Source organism: Gossypium hirsutum, chromosome A04 (assembly GCF_007990345.1).
Source record: "Gossypium hirsutum isolate 1008001.06 chromosome A04, Gossypium_hirsutum_v2.1, whole genome shotgun sequence".
Classification (NCBI taxonomy): Eukaryota; Viridiplantae; Streptophyta; class Magnoliopsida; order Malvales; family Malvaceae; genus Gossypium; species Gossypium hirsutum.
The window spans coordinates 85,816,291-85,840,557 of NC_053427.1; the positions used below are offsets into that span (position 1 = coordinate 85,816,291).

At 31.2% G+C, this 24,267-nt stretch overlaps 2 protein-coding genes across 3 annotated transcripts; both read right to left on the minus strand.

The window, feature by feature from the left end:
* Positions 1-578: 578 nt before the first annotated feature.
* Positions 579-12,167, minus strand: LOC121228265 (presequence protease 2, chloroplastic/mitochondrial). Of its 2 annotated transcripts, none has more exons than XM_041111643.1 (19): positions 11,684-12,167; positions 11,407-11,590; positions 10,957-11,131; positions 10,521-10,653; positions 10,299-10,369; positions 9,933-10,016; positions 5,889-5,979; positions 5,048-5,568; positions 4,784-4,948; positions 4,491-4,709; positions 4,284-4,378; positions 3,457-3,646; positions 3,265-3,348; positions 3,082-3,179; positions 2,658-2,922; positions 2,411-2,573; positions 2,152-2,332; positions 1,978-2,049; positions 579-1,019 (listed from the first exon to the last, which is right to left on the minus strand). In XM_041111643.1, exons 1-19 carry the CDS (start codon positions 11,985-11,987, stop codon positions 878-880), a joined length of 3,237 nt encoding a protein of 1,078 aa, XP_040967577.1. In that variant the 5' UTR covers positions 11,988-12,167; the 3' UTR covers positions 579-877. The 2 variants fall into 2 exon arrangements, with proteins under 2 accessions (XP_040967577.1, XP_040967576.1); XM_041111642.1 differs by having other exon boundaries at positions 4,284-4,411.
* Positions 12,168-14,306: 2,139 nt separating this feature from the next.
* On the minus strand, positions 14,307-16,695 carry LOC121228266 (peroxidase 10). The gene is made up of 4 exons (XM_041111644.1): positions 16,427-16,695; positions 15,771-15,962; positions 15,483-15,648; positions 14,307-14,956 (listed from the first exon to the last, which is right to left on the minus strand). Exons 1-4 carry the CDS (start codon positions 16,673-16,675, stop codon positions 14,544-14,546), a joined length of 1,020 nt encoding a protein of 339 aa, XP_040967578.1. The 5' UTR covers positions 16,676-16,695; the 3' UTR covers positions 14,307-14,543.
* Positions 16,696-24,267: the final 7,572 nt, after the last annotated feature.

Consider the following 24,267-nt stretch of genomic DNA (forward strand, 5'->3'; position numbering starts at 1 on the left):
CAATAAATTTAAAAATTTATAAATAATCACTAAATTACTCAAAAATTTTCATTTAAATCATTAGATTGTTAAATTTCTTCAAAAAAAAATCCAACCGATAAACTCTTAAAAATGATTCAACGAGCACTTATTGATAAATAAAAGAACATACTTTAGATTCAAATCAATTTAATAATCAATATTGACAATAAAAAAATTATTTAAATTTTGATTCAATAACTTGTAATGCTTAAAATTGTTTCATAAAAAAACTAAAGCTGTAAAAGATAAAGAAAAAAGATATTTTAATTGGTGCAAACAGAAAAAACCTTTGAATAATTTTTTTTAAATTAAGTGGCCAGAACATAAACCTAGTAATATTATTTGATGTAACTTGCCCTAGAATTTAATAGATAACACTTGTTCATAAGATTTCATTGAATTTAAACGTGAGATTCTAATATTTAAATATCTTATTTAAAAATCAAAATTTAATTAGTAACACATTCAAATTTCTGAAATCAAAAAAGAAAAGATTAAATTTCAAATGTCCAAGAGTGCAGGGACTAAAAGCAAAATTAAACCTTTTAGAAAATATATGTTAGGAAAGGCATATATTGTCTTGGAAGATAGATCAGCACTAGACCCGTCCAAAATCAAAGTTCTCAAAAATACAGCATAAAAACAAGAAATAACCAAACAAATCCTTGACTTTTACGAAATGGTTAAAAGTCTGTATTATACCTTTGATATTTTAAAAAACTAATAAGAGGTCATGCGATGGACTTCCCGTCTGACTATTCATAGTGTGACAAAAATTGAAATAATGTTTTTTTCATTTAATTTGAGAAATGGTATTGAGATCGATTTAGGATCGAAGCGATTCTTACGTGTATATTTATAGGGCTTTCTTCACTTGGAAAAAGTTCAGGCGCTCCTTGTTAGCAGCTTCGACATCGTCGGGAGATGCCACCGCAACGGCAACTCCGTTGTCTTTAACGGCATCAATGGCGTCAGCAAATTCCTTGAAATCCTTTAAACTGTGGTACAAGCAAGAATCAACCAAAAAAAATTGAGTGAACCGCAACCGCGAGGTTAATCAACACAAAATATATGAACATATCTATTCAAAGATTTGATTTTAGATAAAAATTACTAATAATTTTCATTTTCATTTTACTTCAAACCACAAAAGCCGAGTTCATCGTATAGGTTTCAAAATTGTATCAAACTGAAAGTTCAGAGTGGATAATATATGTGAATTCAGAAATCCAATAACCAAAACTTTTCAATATGTAGAGGTGAGTATTCAATCGAATTGAGTAAAAAAATTTCAAGCTAATCGAATTGACAACTCTCATTTTATCATCATAATTCCGATTTGAAATTTTTTCAACTCAAGTCGAGTAAAATAAATTTTGAATCAAGTCATACTTGAAAATCTTGTTCCAATATAACTAAGTCCATGTTAAGAGCATAAAATTTGAAACCATATATATATATTTGAAAATTCTTTCGAAGCAAAATAAGAGGATGAACAAGATACTTTACTATGATAAACTTGAATTATGAATTTACTTGTTTAGATATTAAAATTATTGTTTTAGAATTTTTTAAAAAATTTAATATATTTTTTTAATTTTAAAAATTATTTTGAACTTTTTGTTGAGAAAAAAATCAATTTGCTCATTTTCAAAATTGACAAGGACTGAATGAGTATTTAACCCAATCGTTATTCGAATTGTAAACTTCAACTCCAACTCGAAACTCGAATTATTTACTCGAGTTGACTCAAAAAACCCAAACAAATCAAATAACTTGATTCAATTAACTCAAAATTCAAAAAAATATTCAAGTTGAATTAAGTTTTACCCATCCCTAGTTATATGTACTACTAGCAGTTATTATCATACTTTTTGAAATCACAAAGTGCCATAGTCTATTAGAAGAATAATACTTGCAATAAATACCAACGATTAGACGAAATCATCATTTTACCTCGTTGATAATATCTCTTCGCGTCTCCTTTGCCTTTCTTCCTCAGAAATCCCCAATAAATATCGTACCAAACTAGAAGAAGATAGTTGAAGTCAATACGAGCAGCAATAGTAATATTGGACCAAGTAAGCATAAAATAAGGTTAATAAGAAAAACAACTTATCGTCTACATACCTGCTATAGCCTTTAGCATCTGGCAGCTGGTATGCATCAACATCACCAATGGTCCCGATAATTGCTTTGGTAAGAGTATCATCATCCATTTTCAATTCACGGAGAAAGTCACCAGTTCCATCATATATGTCAAGTGTTTTTGATAAGTTGGGGTCTCGATAAGATAAGAAGGTGAATACACCTACATGAGAAAATCTTGTGAGATTCTAAAGGGGGGGATAAAAGTATTTTGCCAGCAAATACAACACTTAGTGTGTACCTGAATGAGTATCGAAGTTGCAGAAACCCCCATAAGCTCCACCGCTAACACGAACTCGGTCCCACAACCATGTGTTACTAACGTGTTTTGAAATAACATAAGCACTCCCACTAAGTTGGTAACCCCTGTCGTATAAGTTAGCTGCTTTCCCAACGTAATTTACCTGTAACAAGTGAAGGCTTTGTAATTCATTAGTCACATAAATAAGCAAAAGCAAATGATTATAAGAAGAGATTATTTATCCAACCTGAGTCGGTATCACGATGGCTTCATTGTTTGAAGGAAGTCGGACGTTCCAGCTAGCTCTTTCGACAAGAGATTTGCTAGGAAGCAAATCAAGGAATTTGCCAACGAACTTCTCTGTCTTCGAGAGAGTTTTCCCATCAGCAGTCATGTTTACCAAGCAACCTTCCTTGGAAAGTAAGGATTTACGGATCTCCTCGAGAGATGATGAAATTCCTGCCCAGTCATTATCCACTTTTTCTTCCAGTGCTTGAAGAAACTCCAGGTAACTATGAAAGAACAATATGAGTATGAACAGGTTTCTAAATCTCACTCGTTACAATACATTGTTGAAAATTAAATTTCCAAACTGAGAAGGAATGGCATCGCATAGTAAAATGTAAGATTAGCTCGAGGAAGAAAAACTTAATGGAATCCATAATTTGTACCTGACTCCACCCATTTGCTCAGAAATCCAGCCAGCAACATTTAACTTCGCATCCATCCTAGCTGCGGCAATTCCATGACCTCCACCTCTCAACCGGTTCTGGATATGAGTATAACCCATTAGATTAAATTAAGGTTTTAGTTCTTGTATTTCCAGATAACCCTTAAAAATTCAAAATATATACCTCCATTCTGGCTTTGCTTTGGGACACAAACTGCTTGAACCGTTGTTGGTCTGTAAACTGTACTTCTTGAAGAACACAATTAATCTACAGTTGAATCCATGGAAAAACCTTTAGAACAATCAAGCTTTTGGAGGAAAAGATTTTCAATAATAATCATCAGAACACCTTAATCTACAATTTATATATATATACCAGATTAAATAGGTCATCAGCACGCCCAGCCATTGATTTGCCTCGGACAATGATATGGCTACTGGGATCTTCCTTGCCTCGTATAGATGACGTAAATGGATAAACTGATATTCCGCCTGTTTTTCTTCCAATCAACTGATTAAGTTGCACAAAGGACAAGTCTTTTGTACCCATCTCTAGTAATGATTGACTGCCAAAAATTATGCATGGAGCAAAAGTGTCATATGCTGTAGATAGCTCTTTAAAGGAAATAAAATAAAAACAGTTGTCATAACATATTTACATTACAATTTACAAGTATTATATTCTAAAAAATGATTTTTCAACTAGACCATTCTACTTCTCTCATATGTTAAGTGATAGACATATAAAGCAAATGACTGTTGAATATCATGTTACAGATTGACCAAAAACGCTATTTTCCAATTGGAAAGTTTGTAAGAAATTTTTTGTTATAGAAATGAAGGTGTCAATGAAATTCCACCTGCCTAAGCAGAATGACTGCTTGAAGTTGAGGTGCTTTATAAGGTGACATAGGTTATCAAGCAATTGGAATGAAAAGTATGGTGATTAGCAGAAAAAGGGTAACGAAATAGGACACTAGCATCTAAAAGCTAATGCGCAGTGATCACTGACTCAGCATCTTGTGTAAGATGCTAGGGAAAAGCTCCACTGTTCTTTATGAATTGAAAGAGAACTTGATCTTTCTTGCCTCAAGTTAATCTCATAAACAACTTATTATGTCCGAAGCAGAAACAACTAGGAGAGATGAACGCATCTATAACAAGAGAAAAAACAGCTAGCTTTCAAGGCAAGTTCCAACTCACCAAAACAGTGGTACTAGAGGAAGAAGTTCTTGCTTCAGTGAACTCATATCAAAAACAACTTCAGAGTAAAGGACATCATTTGTGAAAAGATCATGCTGCAAAACCTTCACACCATTTATATCTCCGACCTACAGCAAGATGTATAGAAACTTAGCACAAGCAAAGCTGAAAGAGAGCATTTAGGAGTAGACATGGACCCTTGCTAACCTCTGTCGGAATACGTATCGGTTCCTTGGGAATATCATGTAAGGAGAGGCTTGGAACACATTTTAAGGCTTCTGGAGGGTCAGGAGTTTCTTGTTTAAGTTTCAGCTCTTCTGTAGCACGTGCTAACTCAGCTAGATCTTCCTCCGTCATACTGGCTTTAACTTTCTCCAAATTTTCCTTTTCGGCTGCTTCATCACGAGAAGCTTTCTCCGGATCAGGCTGACAGAAAAGAAGTTGATTGATATGCAACTCAATTACCATAAAGAATTAAATAATATAGGAAGGTAAGTTACCTGCATTTCTATGGTAACACAATGGGGATTGTTTAAGATAAACTTCTCTATTAAAGGAGAGAAAACAGCCTTGGAGCCTTCCTCAGCAATTCTGGCTTTCAGGTCCGATAAAGGTTGCTCATATTTCAAAGGCTCAAAAGGATCCATATCATATATCCACTTACCCTGTAAAATATACACAATTGAAATATAAATTTACACACGGAAAGGAAGGGAGGGAGAGAGAGTATTTTAACATTTAATTCTAGGAATCGAAAAGTTTACCATGGAGCGTAGCATCAGAGATAAGCCACGAGGAAAAGATCCAGTGTTGTTCTCTCTCAGCGAAAACTCAATTGTATTCATAGATGCCTCCACAGCCTCAGTGTCAAAACCTTCTTCAGCAAGCTTTCTAAGAGAACTCATGATCAACTCTTCTACTTTTGGAATATCATCATCAGAAACTCCCTTCAACCCAATGCTAAATTGCGGCTGAAGAAGTTCATCTTCCACTCCACCACCAATAATGGCATCTCCAAGACCACTTTCAAGCAACACTTTCCTCAAGGGTGAAGCAGGAGTTCCCAGCATAAGATGATCCAGAAAACCGAGAGTAAGTTCAGTTTGCAAGTCCAACGGCTTATCAGAGAGCAGCCAATTCAGGCATACCATGTGCTTCTTCTTCAGATCACCACCATCACCAGCTGGATATTTCTCAACAATCCTGACTGGTTCCGAGAAAAGCTTCTGTGGCTCAACTTTTGATTCATTAGGAGCTGTACTCGCATCAAACATGTCTAGATATTCTGAAAGAGAGATTGAGATAGAGATGGTAAATACTGAAGTTTAAAATTGTTTATACAATATCACAAACAGTAAGACCACAAGAATCAAGTGGTGCAAATACAATGGCAAATGACTGAGACAGGCTGGTCAAGCAAGCACTATATATCTATAAATAGGAGAAGAGAAAACATTATAATGCATTCTCCTTATTATCAGATTTACAAGCATCACCTCCATTTTGAATAGCATCATTTACATACTTCAAGAGATCTAGAGTTTACACATTAAGCAGAAGTTCAGACATCCATACATGAATAATTACTGCAATATCATTTATTACCACTTAGGATACGCAAGCGTTCACTTGGATCATCATCTCCATAAAACCATATCCTGGCATTGCTTGGATGGTAATACTTGCGGTGGAATTCCTGTAATTTCAATTCAGATAAATGAGAGAAACCCATATTAGAAAACATCAAAACTACAACCACAAAAGCAGTAGTCACAGACACATTTGTTAGTTCCCTACATGCCCGAATCTGATTATTGATGCAGAACATAGATGAGCCACGCACACCATATGTGACCGCCCAAAATTGACCCTAGTCGGGAAGTGGTTTCGGGACCGCTAAACCGAGTCATAAAAATAATTAACCGTCATAATTGATGCTCATTATATGTACATGTGCATGTGTGAAAATTTCGTGTTTGAATTTTGTTTAATTGTAGGTGAATTTTAGTAAATAGGACTTATGTGAGAAAATTTTGAAATGTGATAGGTCAAAGCATAAGGATCTATTAGTGCATGAAATAAAAAGGGGGACTTGCATGTCAATTTCCCCCCCTAATTAGTAGTGGCTGGCCATGACAAGCATGGTAGACCAAGTGTGATGGGCAAGAACATGTCATAAACATGTTGAGTTAGTGTTTCATGGGAAGTATGATAAAATAAGGAGCATGGGCATAAAATAATGAAAGGGAATATGATGAAAACAAAAAAAAAAAGTGTGTGGTTGTCCCCCCCCCATTTTGCCGAAACTAGAAAGAAAAAACAAAAAAAAAGTGTCCATCTTTCTTCATTTCCCTTGGCCGAATGTTCTAAGGAAGAAAGAAAAACAAGTTGTGTTCTTTGGTTCTTCTTGGCCAAATTGAAAAGAAAAAGAAGAAATTGAAGTTAAGGCATTTGGTTACCTTTAAGTTGATTAAGAAGCTCTTGAATATTCGGTGCCTAGGGGAAAAATTTCTAAGAAGTTTGGCCATGCATGTAACTAGATTGAGGTATGTTTGATATTATTCTTTGAGATTCATATATATTTTAAGTTGTAAGTTTGAAATCTACCTAGCCATGGTTCAAATTTTGTTAATTGATGGAGATGATATTCGGCCATGAATGTTACATTCTTGGTTGGTATTTTGATGTCTTTGGTGATGAGGTATGAAGATGGTTGATTTTAAGTGTTTAATAAAAAGGATACATGAATTATTGTTAAATAATGGTCGAATGTAGCATGATTAAAGATATGAATAAATTGAAGTTAAGGAGGTTGTCAATGAAAATGATATTATATGGGGGTATGTATATTCGGCCATATGAGTAAATATATAGATGATGTTAAATTTGATTATGTATAATGGGCCATATAGAGTACACATTGTGATATTAACTTTAATTCTCTATAATTGATCAAGTGAGTGATATTGGTTTATATGGTTGAATTTGATTTATGAATATGTACCTTGAAATAAAATATATCATCGACTATGTTACTTTGGAAGTAAGAATGCATTCGGCCTTGAGACAATTTATAAGTATTAGTTAAGGTTCTAATGTTTTGAATAAGAATGATTGTAAGATGAAACGAAAATTATTAAAATATATATGAGTAATTAACAAGGGTGGTTGCCGTGTATATAATATTTATGTGTTTTATTGAAATATTTATTGGGTTAATTATAGTAATTGGATCTTAGGTGATCAATAGCCGAATGGCTTAAAGTTAGTAAAAAGCATAAGGTGAATAAAAATAAAATGTTGCCGTATGATTCTTTTGATATGAAACTATTAATGTTATGGGATATAAATAACTAGCAAGGTAATTAAACTAGTTAATTTATTTATTTAAGCTCAAGAACCTAAAGGAGAGGCGTCCAACAAGGGGAAATCGAAGGTCATCGAGTAGCCGACTTGGAATTATTTTACCCAACATAAAGTAAGTCATTAAGCATATAGTTTGTATTAATTTAAATGGTCATAACGTCTATGTAATGATGCTGAATGGAATGATAAATATATATATACATGTATGCATGTGGTGATGAAAGTGTTGAATGAAAAGAAAAGAGGTGAGATGTATTGAGTTGTTGATCTCGGCACTAAGTGTGCGGGTATAAACATTTATGATCATGAGATTGGCACTAAGTGTGCGGGTTTAAATTGTACAGCACTAAGTGTGCGAGTTTGATTATATAGCACTAAGTGTGCGAGTTTGATTATATAGCACTAAGTGTGCGAGTTGATTATATAGCACTGAGTGTGCGGACTTAATATATACTTTTGAATCACTATGGACACTAAGTGTGCGACATTATTGAGTTGATCACGGACAGCGGATCGGGTAAGTACCTTGAGTTCATGGCTAATAGGCGCTATGTTTATATTTGGAGTTGAGCTTGGTAAGTTTGAACCTATGTGACAATTATAATTGAAGTCACGTACATAAGATTTACCGTGGAATAGGTGAAAGGTCGTTTAGTTGTATGATTGTAACGAAAATACAATGATGCATGAAAATGCCTCAAATATCCTATTGATTAGTATATGGAATGTGAATGCATGACTTGGTATGAGATTGAACCGATAGGTCTAAGGAACTATGGTATGGTTCGGTATGGATGGAGTAACTAGCCTCGTTCCATTTTGTTTCCTCTTGTGATAATGTTATTAATGGATGGTAGTGCATTGCTTATGACTTACTGAGTTATATACTCACTCGGTGTTTCCTTGTCACCTATTTAGGGTTTCTTGGACTCGTCTCTTTTTGCGTGATCGGGCCGTCATCGAAGTCATCACACCGGCTAGCAACTTTTGGTATCTTCTTTTTAGTCGGTCTAGGAGAACATTTCGGCATGTATAGGCTAATATGTTTTATTGAAATTTGGTATGTAAACTTTTAGCCATGCGAAAATGGCATAAATGTTCGGTTGGATTTGGTTCTATAATGTTAGGTCGTAAGTCTTGGAAATTCGATTTTTATGCCTTATGTCATGGTTGATTATTTTTGGTGTCAAAATTCATGATATGGCAATAGTGTAGTAGGGAGATGTTTGACAATGATTAGCCCTTGGCATGGCTAGTCATGATCATAATTTGTGATATGTATGATGAATTACTAGTTAGATCAAGGAGAAATCACGAAATAGGCATAGTTGCTTTAGTAACAGATGCTGGCAGCAGCAGTGACGTGAGATTGAAAAATCACTAAAAATAATAGGAGAGGAATTAATTAATGAATAAATTATGTAATCGAAGCTCGATGAGTCTATTTTCATATAGAAGAAACGAAACGACCATATGAGCTGTATGTTAGGAGATAATTAAACTCTTGTGAAACAGGGCCAGAGCGATTTCTGGATTCCCTGTTCCGACTTTGGAAATTCATTATAAATTAACCAGAGATAATTAGAAGTCATGCCATATGTGCATAGATTCCCCTTTGAGTCTAGTTTCTATAGAAACAAACGACATCAGTAATGAAGCCCTGTACAGGGAGATATCCAAGTCGTAATGCGCAAAGGTCAGTGTAGTCGATCCCTGTAACATGGGAGACTTTGACTAATAAACTGTACTAATTGGCCCAACCAAAAATTCTAGAAAAAAATATGTAGATGGGCATATGAGTCTAGTTTCAGGGAAAATTTACGGAACTGGATTTCGAGTTTCAGAACTCAAGATATGATTTTTAAAGCGACTAGTACGCAGATTGGCAGCTTGTCTGGGAAATTTTTTTTTTTAGTGGTTTGAAGTCTGTTAACACCTCGTGTTTCGACTCCGGCGACGGCCTCGGGTTCGGGGTGTTACACCATAATTAATGAAAAAGACGGAAGAGTCTTGCCTTCTAACCAGCAGAAGTTGAAAAAGAAAACTGAATGCAAGAGACAAGCAAAACAGAAATAAAGTTGCCCCCCATTTTTTCCATTTTGCCCCATCCCAACCCCAAAGAACAGAATTTTTCCATAACCTAGGCAGCAAGAAGTTTAGATTGATGTAAAACTAGGTTTCAAACATAACAATTTATACTCTTTGCCAAGATAAAATGCCTCTCAAGCACCAATAGATGTTGAAGACACTAAAATATGTCTACCAAAGATAAATGCAGCATACCTTAAACTCTTCAAATGTCAGCTTGGTAATAACTAGCGGATCACCTCCACTGTCAACACCGTAGGTATTGTCTGGAAAGAGAGCCTGCAGAGACATCGTAAGGAACAATTGTAAGTGGAAAATTTGATGAACATGCTAAAGTTCCAATTAAGTATCTTCACTATAGGTGTTTTAACTCCAGCACACATGAGTATACATGTGAGAGAGAGGAGTGAGGAGTTTTTTTGAATTAGCCATGAGATTTATATATATTTTACACTCAAACCATCAATATTTCCAAAACCATTTAGGCTACTAATTACTATATAAGCAGTATATAATAAAATTTAATAAATTTATAAAGCAAGAAAAGAAGGGAAAACTTGCCTGCTGAGCTGTCCGCCCTAATAAATTATCAGGCTGAGAATAGACACCTTTCATCTCGTTGAAAACAACTCCTATAGAGAATCCCAAAAGGAAAAAGAAAATGTTATGAAGAGTAATGAGGTACTGTCAAGCATTACTTAGGGGGAAAGAACATTTGTTGATTAAGTATGGGTTTCCAGAGGCCAAACACATGAGTGAATAAACACACCCAAACCCACACACCTTTATAAGTTATATCTTCTGAAGGATCATTGAGCTCATAGTGCCAACCCTCCTGTTGAAAAGTTTGGAAGTCCTCAATGCACTTGGGGAAGAAGACAGCATCCAGGTATACATCAACAAGATTATAGAAATCCTGTTCAGAAAATATAAACCACATCAAAACTGAAAATTATGAACATAACAGTTTCATTCTCAAAACTGCATAACAAATTTTTTACTTCAAATTTGTCTCTCAAATGGCTGCATGATTGTTAGCAGCTGCAGGGAAGGAGATCCCATTGGGTCTTCAGTTATAATTGTGCAGCCCGAATACCCATGTCAACCACACCCAAGACACATTTTTTTCTTTACTGCTACTCCTATCTCACATACTACTGGTATTAGGCAGCCCCCTTTTTTTGCCATTTCTCAATAATACGGAAAGCAAAAGCATTACCTTTGAATTGGTGGAAGCAACTGGATAGCAAGTCCTATCAGGATACGTGAATGCATTCAAAAAAGTGTGCAAGCTCCCCTTTAACAATTCAACGAATGGTTCCTTCAATGGATACTTTCTTGAACCACATAATACACTGTGTTCCAATATGTGAGGAATCCCAGTGGAATCCTTTCTGCATTAACCAAGTTAGAAATCATAAGAACTCCAACAACTTATTGATTCAAATCATCACATAATAGTTTCTCCAAACATCAAGGTCAAGCATCCTTATTCAGACCACTAAATCAAACACTCTACCATTACCAATTCAAATTCTAAATTAAACATGTATAAAGAATTTTCTAAAAAATCATACACAACAGTTAATGTAGTTTGCGGCTCAAGCTTTACTAAACTCAGTTCAGAAATTAAACCTAATAAAAAACTGTAAAAGAATGATGAACTTACGGTGGAGTTCGAAAAACAATACCGAAAACCTTGTTCTCATCATCATTTGAAACGGACATAACCTCCGCACCAGTTTTTTTATGCTTGAAAAGAACAGCTTTTGATTTACACTCTCCAATGAACTCTTCCGATACTTTCTCGAATCCAAACTTCTCCGCAACTTCATCTCCAACTCCAGCAATATCTATACGAGAAAACGGAAAAAAAAAACCTCGTTTCAGTTCATTAAATTCAATTTACGATATAAGAATAAAAGTTAAAAACATATATATATTACCTGAAGAAGGCTGCGTAGGAGGAGAAGCAACGGCGCGTGGAGATAAAGAACTGAAATGCTTGTTGTTTAAACCAAAGCGAAGAGAGGAAGAATGAGAAGAAGCTCGAGCGAGTGACCTCCAGCTGTTGCGGTGGAGAAGGGAGCGGTTAGGAACTAGACGACGATGATACCGGGCGGCGGTCGCGGCGGAGACAGAGGAAGATTTGGACAAAAAGGAACGAGAGTGTTTAGGAGCGGAGAAGAGAAACTTGTTACAAGCGAGAGATGAACATGAGAGAGAGCGGAGAAGCGCTGTTCTCTCCATTGATTTTTTTTTTTTTGCAGGAGAAATGAAGATGACGATGATAAATAAATAATTAATAATTAATAAATTTTTATTTTTATTTTTTTTGGAGAAATCTTAAGGGTTTAATATTGGGAGGGGAAAATATCATAAAAGGTTGCTTGAACACTCTGAAGTGTGTGAATAGCTGTGGTGAATTCCTGCCCAGAAAAATATTTTAAAATATTTTATTAATTAATGAAAATTTTTATTTTCTTGGGGAAAAAGCCAGAAAATTTTTCTGTATAGTTTATCGGCCAAGTCGCTTGCCCAAATTTTTATGTTTTCCTTTTCTGTGGTTCAGCTGAGTAAATGACTGTGAAATCAAGATTTTGGTCGATGATTGAACCAGATTAGATGAATGAGTCAGATTAGTTAAATTGAAAATTAATTAAAGTATTGATTTAAAAAATAGTTTTGAATTAGTTGATTTAAGAATTAATATGTATTAATTTAATAGAGTAAAAAATTGGTTAAACTGAATTTTAAATATTTTTAAAAATACTTAAATAGATAAATTATCTCATTAGTTAATCAAAAAATTAGACTGATCCTCTTATCTTGGTCATTTCAATTTTTTTTTTGTTAATTTAATCATTTCGGTTAAAAAAATTTACTTAGCTACTCTACCATTAAATTTTCATTCTTTTCTTTCTTTCTTTATTATTTTTTTTTTTGTTTTCTTCTTTTTAACCCAAAATATTGTAGCCATTGCTTCTGTTAAAGATGTTGTAACTTCCTCCATTAGGCCGCCGCTAGCAAACAAGCATTGTCTTGTCAATGAACAACACTAGCAGATGCTTCTTCTTTCTCGCTATTTTTCCTATGCTCCTCATTTCTTCTCCTTACCCATAGTCATCACTTCTCACCATCATTGCTATAATCATTAGACGTCTTCTTCAACATTAGATTATCGATCCAAAACCACCAAAGTTAATTCCAAAGCCTCCTCTTCATATTTATAGGATTAGATTTCTCAAAAACCCTAAAAAATTGTGAAGTTGCTCTAAACTTTAGAGTTTCTATGCTTCGATCTCCTAATCCTACTATTGATATGACTTGATTTTGAGATGTCTTTCTACTTTTGAGTTTGCTAGTAGTGATTTGACGAAAGCAGTGACTATATATTTAAAGGACGCAGCGGTTAGGATTCTTAGGAAAAGGTGAGGAGAAAGGGAAAAATAAAGAAAAATAATAAAAAAATAAAATACAAATAGATTTAACCGTGGAATAGATGGATTTAACAATTGATTGACTAATTTGATCACTTTCTTTAACGATGATGACCAAATTAATAAAAAAAATTTTTGAGGTGACCAAAATATAAACAACCTAAATTTAGAGTGACTAACAAGGTAGTTAGTTCTTTAAATAATTCAAAAAATAAAATATTAAAAAATATATAAAAAACAGCTTAGCAGATTTTTTAGCTCAGTTGAATTGGGTTTGAATAAAACAGGCTTTAACATAAAATTAGGCCAAGTTTAAATATCGGTTAAGCCTTAGTTTCAATAAAACTTGAGCCCAGCTTAATTTAATTATGTTTTGAATTGTAATTTGTATCACGTAAAAATTGAATTTACAATAATATATAATACTACAATATAAATATTAAAAAATGTCATTTATTTTTAAAATTTCATAATTATTTATTAAATTAAAAATAACATAAACTTTTGTAGAAATTTTTTTAGAGCAAGTTACACTTAATGTCTTATTAATAAATTTATATTTTGGTTACTCAACTTCAAAAAGTTATAAAATAATCACTAAACTATTTAAAAATTTTCATTGAACTCATTGAACTATTCAAAAGTTTTTATTCAAATTCATTGGATTGTTAAGGGTTTTCTTTTAGAAAAAAAGGTTTGGCTAACGAGCTCCAAGCGACGATTTGATAATCAATACAATAGATTAATACCCATCGAAAATTAGAAAAGCATACATTAGATTTAAGTCGATTTGATGTCGAAGATTGAATAATAAGAAGAAGAAAACTATTTAAATTTTGATTCATAGATTTGTGACGTTTAAATCTATTTCATGGAAAAAAAACTAAACTGTAGAAGAAAAAGGGAATGAGAGCTTTTAATTTGTGCAAACAATGCTAACAGAGAAGGCCATCATACAACAATGATTTTTAACAAACTAATGACTTAAATGAAAATTTTTGAATAGTTGAGTGGCCGAAACGTAAACTTATTAAATTTAGTGACTTTGGATGTAATTTATCCATTTTTTTAAAATAATACGAGTGAGACTAAAATGAACCTTAGCTAATAATTTATAAACTTGGATGGGTTTTAACAAAATTTAAGATTCATATTTAAAGTCGAGCCAAATTTGTACAAATACAAAGTATGCTAATATCATACATAAGCCCCACCTAGCAAACAGGAACAAACACCAATTTATTGTATAGTACATTGAGTATTGACAACCTAAACCGGTGCATTTGATTTAAAACTAACCAACCACTAACCTTAAAACATTGCATACATAAGACCAACATTTAAGATCCTATCAATTTAATCCAAATCATACGTTAACTGCCCCACACTTCTTTCTAATTTGTCCCTTATTCCCAGTAAGAACACCAATGTTCCCAAGCTTAGCCATTGATGTCCCGAAATCATTCCAGAAAAGGTAAGAGTTCATGCTATAGGAATTAACCATCGCAGCGGTCTTCGAGTCTCGCATCAGGACTTGATCGGATTCGAGAAGCCCAGCATTGTTCACAAGGTTCGTGTAGTACTTGTTGTCGAACCTGTACATGCTACCCGAGTCGAGCGGGGCAAGGTTGGTGTTCGAGGAGTCAATGTTTGGGCACATGGTTTGCAAATTGGTGAGTGTTGAAGAGTCGAGCATAGGGTCCGGTTTACCTGAGCCTCGAAAGTTGAAGAGTCTATTTTTGAAGGTGAAACATTGAGCGAAACCTATGGTATGAGCTCCTGCAATAAATACATGTAAAAATGAAAGTTAAAAGGAATTCAATAACCACGTTTGACTCGGATCAAATCTAGAGCCAAGGTAGATCGGACCCCTAAATGGGGAGTGAAGTTCTACTAGCATTGTTTTTTTTTTATATCCACAAAATTCAAACTTAAATTTTTTCTTAAAGAATATCGAGCTCCTATCACTCAACTCAATTTATTGCATTCTTTTTCTTGGCTAATACCCTCAAGTGATTGTTATCCCACTTAGATCATTTTGATTAAATTATAATTTCGGTCCATCTATTATACTAAAATTTATAATTTAATCCTTATATTTTAATTTGACATAATTAAAAGGTGTCAACACTTTGGACTAGCTAATTACATTATAAAAGTAAGAGAATCAAACCATATCAGATTAACCTCTAGGGACTAAATCCCAAATTTGAGTAGAAGAATCAAACCCATAATTTAACCAATTACTTTTTTTTCTTTATACTCGAATAATTTAAGGACTAATTTGTCAAGAGAGAAAAAGAACCTGAAAGGACAACAACATCCTTAAGGTCAAGACCCTTGGATGTGAATTTTGCAGTAATATTTTCCAAAGGCTCAAAAGGTGATGGCAATTGCTCATTAGCTGCTTGTTGACTTGCGGTTACCCCATCTCGTCGCCCTAACATTACTGGCCACGACGGCCCTCCTGCCTGCACACCAACAAAAAATATTACTACAAATAACCAAACCTATGTCAGGCACATATATCTAACACTAACACTCAAATCCGAATAACATAAAACAAATAAATGAAACATGTTTTCATAGTTACCAGGACAACAGCTTCCCTTGCTGCAAGAGTCAATATATCGACACATGAAACAGTTGATGGGCAAAACCTTTCGACGTCTTCTTTTATGTTGTCTATAACTTCAAACCCTCGAACTGACTTTCGGTTCGGGAAAGCGTTCTTCTCACCCATCATGTCATCAGTGTCGTCGAGGAGTACCGATCCATCGCAACCCTATTAATATCATTCATAAAGCAAATTTCAAGTGTTCATAAGTCGGTTTGGTTAAAGATTGAATAATAGACTAACCAACTGGCTTAAATTTTAGTCAACTTATGCGAGAACCAATTTAACATCGGTCGTTTAAGTTAATTAAATCAATGTTGTTTTCTTCGAAGTATGAGAAATAAGTACGTTTGGTTTTGGGTTTTGACTATAATTTTTATATTGTATAGATTTATTATATATTATAAGTGTATTACAAGAAGAAAAATAGTAAAAAATAATATATATTAAAAGTCGGTTAAGTTAATTGGTTTTGTTACTAAAATATCTATTTTAACCAACTACAAAAATCAAATTAAATATCATAATCAACTTATATCAACTTAAACATATTGATAATGATGTCAACCGAATTAAGATTCGCTCCGAAGAATATATATATATTAAAGATTGATGGTAAGAGGGGGGATTACATTAACGAAACAATCATGAAAGTGCAAGCGAAGGAGGGAGGCAGCAATCCTGGTATCGCTCCTATAAGCAGCCAAGACGCCATACTTAACCATGTTGGTCAATCTAGGGCATGACCAATCGTAGAAACGATAGCTCAGCTGACTGTATCCGTATGGAAACTGTGAGACCACGACGGGGATAAAGTGGAAGACTAAAAGAAAAGGGATAAAACTAGCTATATTGTGGGAGAAGAAGAGTTTGTGAGCCATGATTGTTTTTCTTTTAAGATATATCCATGGTAGTATGGTAATGGAGATATTTATATGCAAAAACCATGGGGAAGCTGACAACTTAGTTTTATTGGTTTTAAGCTTTTGAAAGTGGCCATCACACCATGTTTTGTTTAGTGGCTTAATCCTAATGCCCACCCCCACATTGACTAAAGTTTTCTTTTTTTTTATTTGGATTCGGGTTTGAGTAACTGATTCATAAGTATTGACATTATACTAATTTTCGAAACGATATTGTTAAGAAAAATAACTATGAATCCAAAGTAAAACATATCATGAAAAAAATGACCTAAAACTATTATTTAAGTCCTGTTTAAACCAATTTTTTCCCAACCCTAATCACGAGTATCGGATATTAACATATATTTGATATTAACAAATTCAATTTTTTTATATTTAGAAAAATAAAAAATATATTCTCGTATCATATTTAAATATATATTTGAATATGCACTATGTATAAGAAGAAAACAAAATTTGAACAAGACACTTCAAGAAAAAATATTAAAAATAATATAACCTTTTTAATTAAAGTATAAACTAAGCCATGGAAACCTAATCTCAAGATTTAAGTGCTTAGGAAATTCTAAAGCATGATGAGATGACGAGGAACTCATATTTAAAAAGTCCATGCCAAAGAATTATGCACATGTCAATTAAAGTATAAATTAATAATAATAATAATAATAATATTTGCTGATCGAGTCTTACTTTAATTGGCATGAATATTGTTGTTAATGTAGAAAGACGTGAGTTTGAGTGTGCTAAAGCGCATTATATTCTTATTTATGGGATGAGAATGAATTATGAATAGTTTTAGATGTTATGTCAAAAAATACAGATATAATCAAAACAGACTGTTAAAATAATAATATTAAGGCACCATTGATTAATGATTTATTAATTTTGTTTATTTCATCAACTTAGTAACAGTGGAAGTGCATGACACTATCAACACAAATCTGATGCAGGAGGATGATTAATAAATAAATACACCTCCCATCTCCATAAATTTGTCAATTTTTTATTTGGTTTAAGAAGTAATTTAGTATTTAAATTTGACCCCTTTTTTTTAGTATTTGTGTTTTTTTTTTCAATTTGGTACTTGTATTTAGGAGCAAAGTCAAAAAAAATTTTAGGAGAGCGGAAATTGAGTTATATATTTTTATGAGAGTTAAAATGTAATTTTACAATTGTATTAGTATATATCTTTGTGGTTTTAGGATGACTAAATAAAATTTTATTGTTTTGGGGTGCCAAACTATAATTTTGTTATTTATTTACTTACAATTTTGTAAAAATTCAAGGGCTCAAAGCACACTTTTTTCATTTTAAGAGGGCAGGCCCTACATACTCCCTTATATTTGACAAAAGTAGTATATTTTGGTACCCAAAACTTATGGTATTAACTTTTTTAGTTTAATTCTAATTTTAGTGTTGATTTGACAAAAATTCATTTGAAAATTAACTTTCATCAAAGAAACCCTAAAACCCGAATTAAACCACAATCATCAAGTTGTATCTAATAAATTAAACGCAAATTTAAACAAATTCATAATTAACACTAAATTTGTTCTATCATGAAAAATTCAAACCTAATAAAATTAGTAATTAACTTTCATCGAATCAACCTTAAAACCTAAATTAAATACTAAATAGTTAATATTATTATATTTGGATACTAAAATATATATTTTTTGTCAAATACATGTACCGGATTGGATTAAAAAAAAACACAAATACCACATTAGAAAAAGTGTCAAACTCAGATACCAAATATATATTAAACTTTTTATTTATTCTTTTTTAGGTCTCATTTGAAACGTCACTTTTTTTAACATTAATCTCATTATAAGTTCTTATCATATCTACTCTTTTTGGATACAATGCCTAGAACTACCCATAACCAATTGAACTATGATTCAATCTGCTAAACGTCAAACATTAACATTTATATATAGATTTTTTTTGTGATAAATAAGAAAATACAGAACCAAACTATGTTACATTATTCAAACCCCCTAGCGGGGAGATTTCAAAAACTTGCAACCCTTGATTAGTTATGTGAGCCAACTTGATCAGTCTGTCAGCTTCTTGGTTCTCTTCTCTAGGATATGACAAATGCTTCAATACTGGTCCGTGAAAGCAGCTAAAGAATCCTCTTAATTAAAATCAAATTTGGTCCACTTGTGGAGATCTCCTGTATGACATTAACCACTTAAAAAAATCAAATTAGTGCTTAAAATATAATATTTGATTGATGTATATGATAATGTAATTATTAAAATATGCTCTTGCGGATTAGGAATGATGTTGGAGTACTTTGGATTAAGCACAGTAGTAATTAATAAGCTCATAAGCTAGCTTAAGAGTTCTATTAATTATGATTGCTTTAGAATATGGGATGACATTCCCAATTATATTCAAGTTTTATGAGCACTAAAATTGATTGATATTTATCTTTAAAAACAACTTTTTAAATAAATAAAAAATATATAATGATAAATTTAACCTTAATATTTACATATTTTATTAATTTAGTATTATTTTAGTTAGATTTGATTATTATTAACTTTTCAAAAAAGAGAAATCGTTATTTTAATGAAAATTTTAACTGAAATATTAAAATTTTCAACGATGTTGACATGACAACTCGTGTGACAGTCCACTAAGTTTAGGATAGTAGGCTATTGGGCTTTGGGTTATTGGGCTTTAGGTTAGTATATGGGTCTTGGGTAGTTTGGTTTGGGTTGGACGAATTTAGGCTTAGTATTTGGGCCATTTCCTTTGTAAATGGACTTTATAATTACTGAACCCTTTTGTTTTTAGTTTCTGTTTTATTTGAGCCGAATAAATTTGGGCTTTTACAGTGTTCATGGGTTAGACCAAGTTCAATTTGGGCCTATGTAAAATATCTAGACCAATTTTTCAAGCTCGGGCCTGGCCCGAAAAATGGGCTTACTTTTCTGTTCAAGCCCGACCAAATTTAATCCAGGCATAACCCACCCATATTTAATATTTTTATATTAGTTTTTTATTTAAAAATATTTTTTAAAAAATATAATACACTAAATGCACTAAAAAAGCTAAAATAACAAAAAATTAGATCACATTAAAAAGTATTTATTTAAAATATAATAAATATTTTATTATATTAAAAAAATACAAATAAATATAATAAATATATTATTGTATTAAATTTAATTTTTAAAATTTTATATTTTAGGTTGGGTTATTTAGGTAGGTAAGTTTTTTTAAGTTTTGGGTAATGGTTTAATTGTTATTAGGTTAGTGATTTAATATAAATATAAATATATAATTATTATTTAACATATATAATTGATATAATAATTTTTTGTAACATTGTAAATTCGGGTTGGGTTGGGTCGGGTCGGGTCGGGCCAAAAAAATATTGCCCAATGCTTGGCCCATATAGAAAACAGACCTTAAATTTTACCTAAGCCCATTTTTCGAGCCTCGTATTTTAATTTAAACCCTCCCATTTTTGGGCAAGCCTTCGGACCTAGGCGGGTGGCCCTCCCCATGAGCAGCTTTACTTCATGCTAACAAGGCACTATTTGTCTTATATGTTGTGTCATTAAATGATTTTTAAAATATTTAAAAATTTAAAATATTCAAAAAAATAAAAAAAATCATAATTTTTTTTAAAAAAAATAGCATGAAGTACTTGTGGTCTGTCATGTTTTAGAAAATTTTAATATTTTAGCCATATTTTGTTAAAAACAATAATTCAACCCTTTGTAAAAGATTGATGGTCAAATTTAATTTTTTTTAAAGGTTAAGTGTCAAATTTAACTAAAAAAATATGGGTCAAATTGACAAAAGATATAAACTTTAAGAGCTAAATTTATTATTATGCTTAAATAAAAATGTGCCCGACAAAACTTGTTTGGAGTAATGGTTAAAGCTTTCATTTAGCACCTAAATGACACGAGTTTAAACATTGTCATCTCATTTCTCCTTCCCCAAATGTAATGATAAAAAAAATATAGAGAGATCCTAAGATATAATTTGTTTCTCTAAAACAAATTGATTTTATAAATTATGCTAAATTAAAGTATATAGATTAAATTTAAAATTTAAGTATAGTTGAAGGACCAAAATCATAATTTGACTCAATCAATGTAAAAAAAAACAAAAAACAAAACATCAATTTTCTAAGGGAAGCTTAGTATAGATTTGGGGACAGCTTTTATTGTTAGGTTTGAGTCGCGCTAATCGTGTTGTTATTAGAGTTTTGTTTTTTTTATAATTAAAAAAATCAAATATAGGGATATTGTTAGTTATAGATTTATTTTTAAAAAATGTAGTAGAAAATTATTTTTGAAAATTTTAGTTTAGGACTTCAATGTTTAATATTATTGTCAAAAACTACTTTTTAGAAAATAAAATGCACATTTCAGACTTAATGTTGTAAAATAAAAAAAATGCATTTAATGATACTCAAATTTGTTAATTTCAATAAAAATACAAGGAAATAATTTATTACAACTCATGATTAATATTTTGATGTAAATATTTATAATTTTTAAATATTTTTAAGCAATTAATATAAAATATTTGCAAATTTAGTTTGAACATATAAATTTTATTTTAAATATTAAAATATAACCATTACAAATTCAAATATATAAAGTTATATATTTGAAATAAATTTCAAAAGGAAATTAATGATATACCCAATATAAATATTTTGGATGATAAATGAGGGTTAAAAACGTCATTTTGAGTCGAATGCTTTTTCAAATCGAAGAATTATAAATTATAACTTTTGCAATTGAGTTCAAAAGCACTTTTCCCTTCGAAAATTTTATGTTTAACATTACTTATGGATTTAAAAGAGCTTTTAACCTCAAAAGTGTTTTTAAAAAGTAACGATAAACAAAGCCTATGTCTAGCTAAAGTATAGAGATTAAACTATAAAGTTGAGTTTAATAGAAGAACCATAATCTAACTCAAGCCATCTTGACAAGAGGCTCCCATTTTATTGAACTCACTGTCTATTTAGATAGCTTTAGGTACTTGGGCTTTCTGTAAAGTTAGGAGACAAAATCTCGACTGAAGATAATATTGACCCGTTAAGGTGTTCTATATGTCTTGATAGATAACACTTCGAAGACTTCTTTAGAAGCAGTCGCCCTCTCCTCAATGCACACGCACACACAAAATAAACTCTTTCTGAAGAAATCTTTAAAATATTAGTCATCAAAAGTTAATGAACCCATCAACGAATTGGTATTACCTCAATTAAAGTTTCATCTTTCAACTTTATAGAATGCTTCAAGCTATTTGAAAAAAGTGACAAATAGCATAGCACATAACTACCTACTAATAATACATTTGGTAAAAGCATTGTTTACCATAATTTTATACCCCAAATATGTTTCAATGTTTTAGCCCAATAGCTCTACCCAGATATTAAAAATTAAAATTATGTTAAATAATTATATATTTTATAATTCATTTAAATAATATAAAAAATTCTCTAATAAATATGAATTTAAGATCCACTTAATACTTAGACCACTCTAGTGTTATAGTTATAAATAGATTAAATCGAAAGATATTACGCATTTAAATTTATTATTGTGAAGAAATTTTATAAACATAAGGGATATTTACATATAATTTTTAAAGTTTTTTTTTTAATTTATCAAAGATAGAACTCATTTGATTAATTAATAATCATTACAATACTTTCTCTAAGGTGACCTCATCATGCAATTAGAACTAATGGTCTATTTTTTTTAGTATATGATAGTAAAAATATTAAATATATGTATTCAATATTAGTATTGTTGTCAATACAGGAAGACTGGGGTTCGAGTATGCTGAAGCGCATTATCCTCCTATTTAAGGATTGAGGAGAGGCTGCAAATAATTTTAAATATTGTATAAAAAGAAACTGAAAAAACAAAAATCTATAATATAAAAAAGTGTACATCTTTGATTATATATATAAGCCCAATAAGCAAGCTCACCTACCTAGTGGATTACTCATCTAACTCAATTATTCAAATTCTAGAATTTAAATAAAAGTACCACAAAGTTCTTCGTACTATATTTTAGATTGCATCTTAGTCCTTCAAATAAAAAAAATTAGGTAAATTAACCCTTATACGTTAGATGAGTAAGCAAAATGACCCCTTCATTAAAATTTGATTTTTATTTATATATGGTACAATAACATATTGTCCTCAATCTTCATACATTTATTCAGTTTGGCCCTACTCTTTTATTAGAAGTAAAATAGAAAATTTTGAAACTAATAAGGCTAAAGAATAAAAAAATTAATTATAACTTTTTAAAATTTAAAAATTATTAAAAAATTATAAAAATTTTGTTAAAAATAACAATACCAGTCCAATAACAATCCACAACACCAATAATCCAATCAAGTGATGACCCATATATAAATTAATATGTTGTTGGTTAGTCCTTTTCATCAAAGAATTTATTACTTTCCATTTAAAGCTTTCATCATTATGCTATACCCATTTTAGGGATAAAAACCCATGGCTGATCTTTGAAGGAATCTTTGAAAGGAAACCATTCCACACACCAATATATATATATATGCATTTTGTCTTGTGTATATATATAATGTTTTTGTCATGTAAAGTCCTAATTAATGTGCTTAGCATTTAAAGAACAAAATATAAATTAATTCACCCAATCAGTAGAATAATTTCAATATCTATGATTTTTTTATGTATTTTTTCAAATGAGTTCTTTTATTTAATATAAAAAAGATAATGAAAATATTAAAATAGAGCTACCATTGTAGACACCATAATTATTAATTATATCTGTCAATTACTTTGCTTGTGAGGGTGACATTTTGGTCAACCTCTTATATAAAAATTATTACAATTACACAACTTTTTTTAGAATTAATTCTTATAATATATTATTGGAATAGGTGAAAAGATAAATTTTAGAAAAATTATTTTATGGACATTTTTTATTATATTATTTATGGTCTTATTTTAATTATTTAATGATATTTTAGTAATTTTTTATATCATTAACATATAATTTTACTAATTTTTTTTTACTTTGAATTCCAAACCTCAAATCTTAAACTTAAATTTAAAAATTTAATCTAAACAATAAAAAGTAATTTAATTTAATATTTATAATAATAGAAATACTTGCCAAATACATTCATATATATATAACATTAGAAGAGGAAAATAGAGATAACTTGAATGGCCAGAAAATGTTATTTTAAAGGTAGGAATCAAAACCCAATTATTGATAAAGATACTAAAATTAGTGAAGTAATTAATGCTTTGAAGTTTTGGTAATGAATTCTATAGACAAAAAAACAACTTAATTTAATAAAAGGGGAGTTGTTTTTGGTAATTTTCTAGGAAAATTGCCAAACAGTCCTTCAGTTTGGAATTGGGTGAGAATGTTGAAATTATTATCTTGGAATTTTTTGTGTTTTCCATTATTTGTTAAATTTCAATCAAATTTTAATTAATAATTTTATTTTTTTAGCTTTTTAGGTGAAACTATTACAAAGAAAAATGAAATTACAAAAA

Coding starts and splice junctions, on each gene's coding strand:
- LOC121228265 (XM_041111642.1), bottom strand. CDS start 11,987: ATGGAGAGAACAGCGCTTCTCCGCTCTCTCTCATGTTCATCTCTCGCT. Junction 5,569..5,888: donor ACGCTTGCGTATCCTAAGTG/GTAATAAATGAT, acceptor TCTCTCTTTCAG/AATATCTAGACATGTTTGAT. Junction 4,949..5,047: donor CTCTGATGCTACGCTCCATG/GTAAACTTTTCG, acceptor TATATTTTACAG/GGTAAGTGGATATATGATAT.
- LOC121228266 (XM_041111644.1), bottom strand. CDS start 16,675: ATGGCTCACAAACTCTTCTTCTCCCACAATATAGCTAGTTTTATCCCT. Junction 15,649..15,770: donor CAAGGGAAGCTGTTGTCCTG/GTAACTATGAAA, acceptor GTTGGTGTGCAG/GCAGGAGGGCCGTCGTGGCC. Junction 14,957..15,482: donor GGATGTTGTTGTCCTTTCAG/GTTCTTTTTCTC, acceptor TATTTATTGCAG/GAGCTCATACCATAGGTTTC.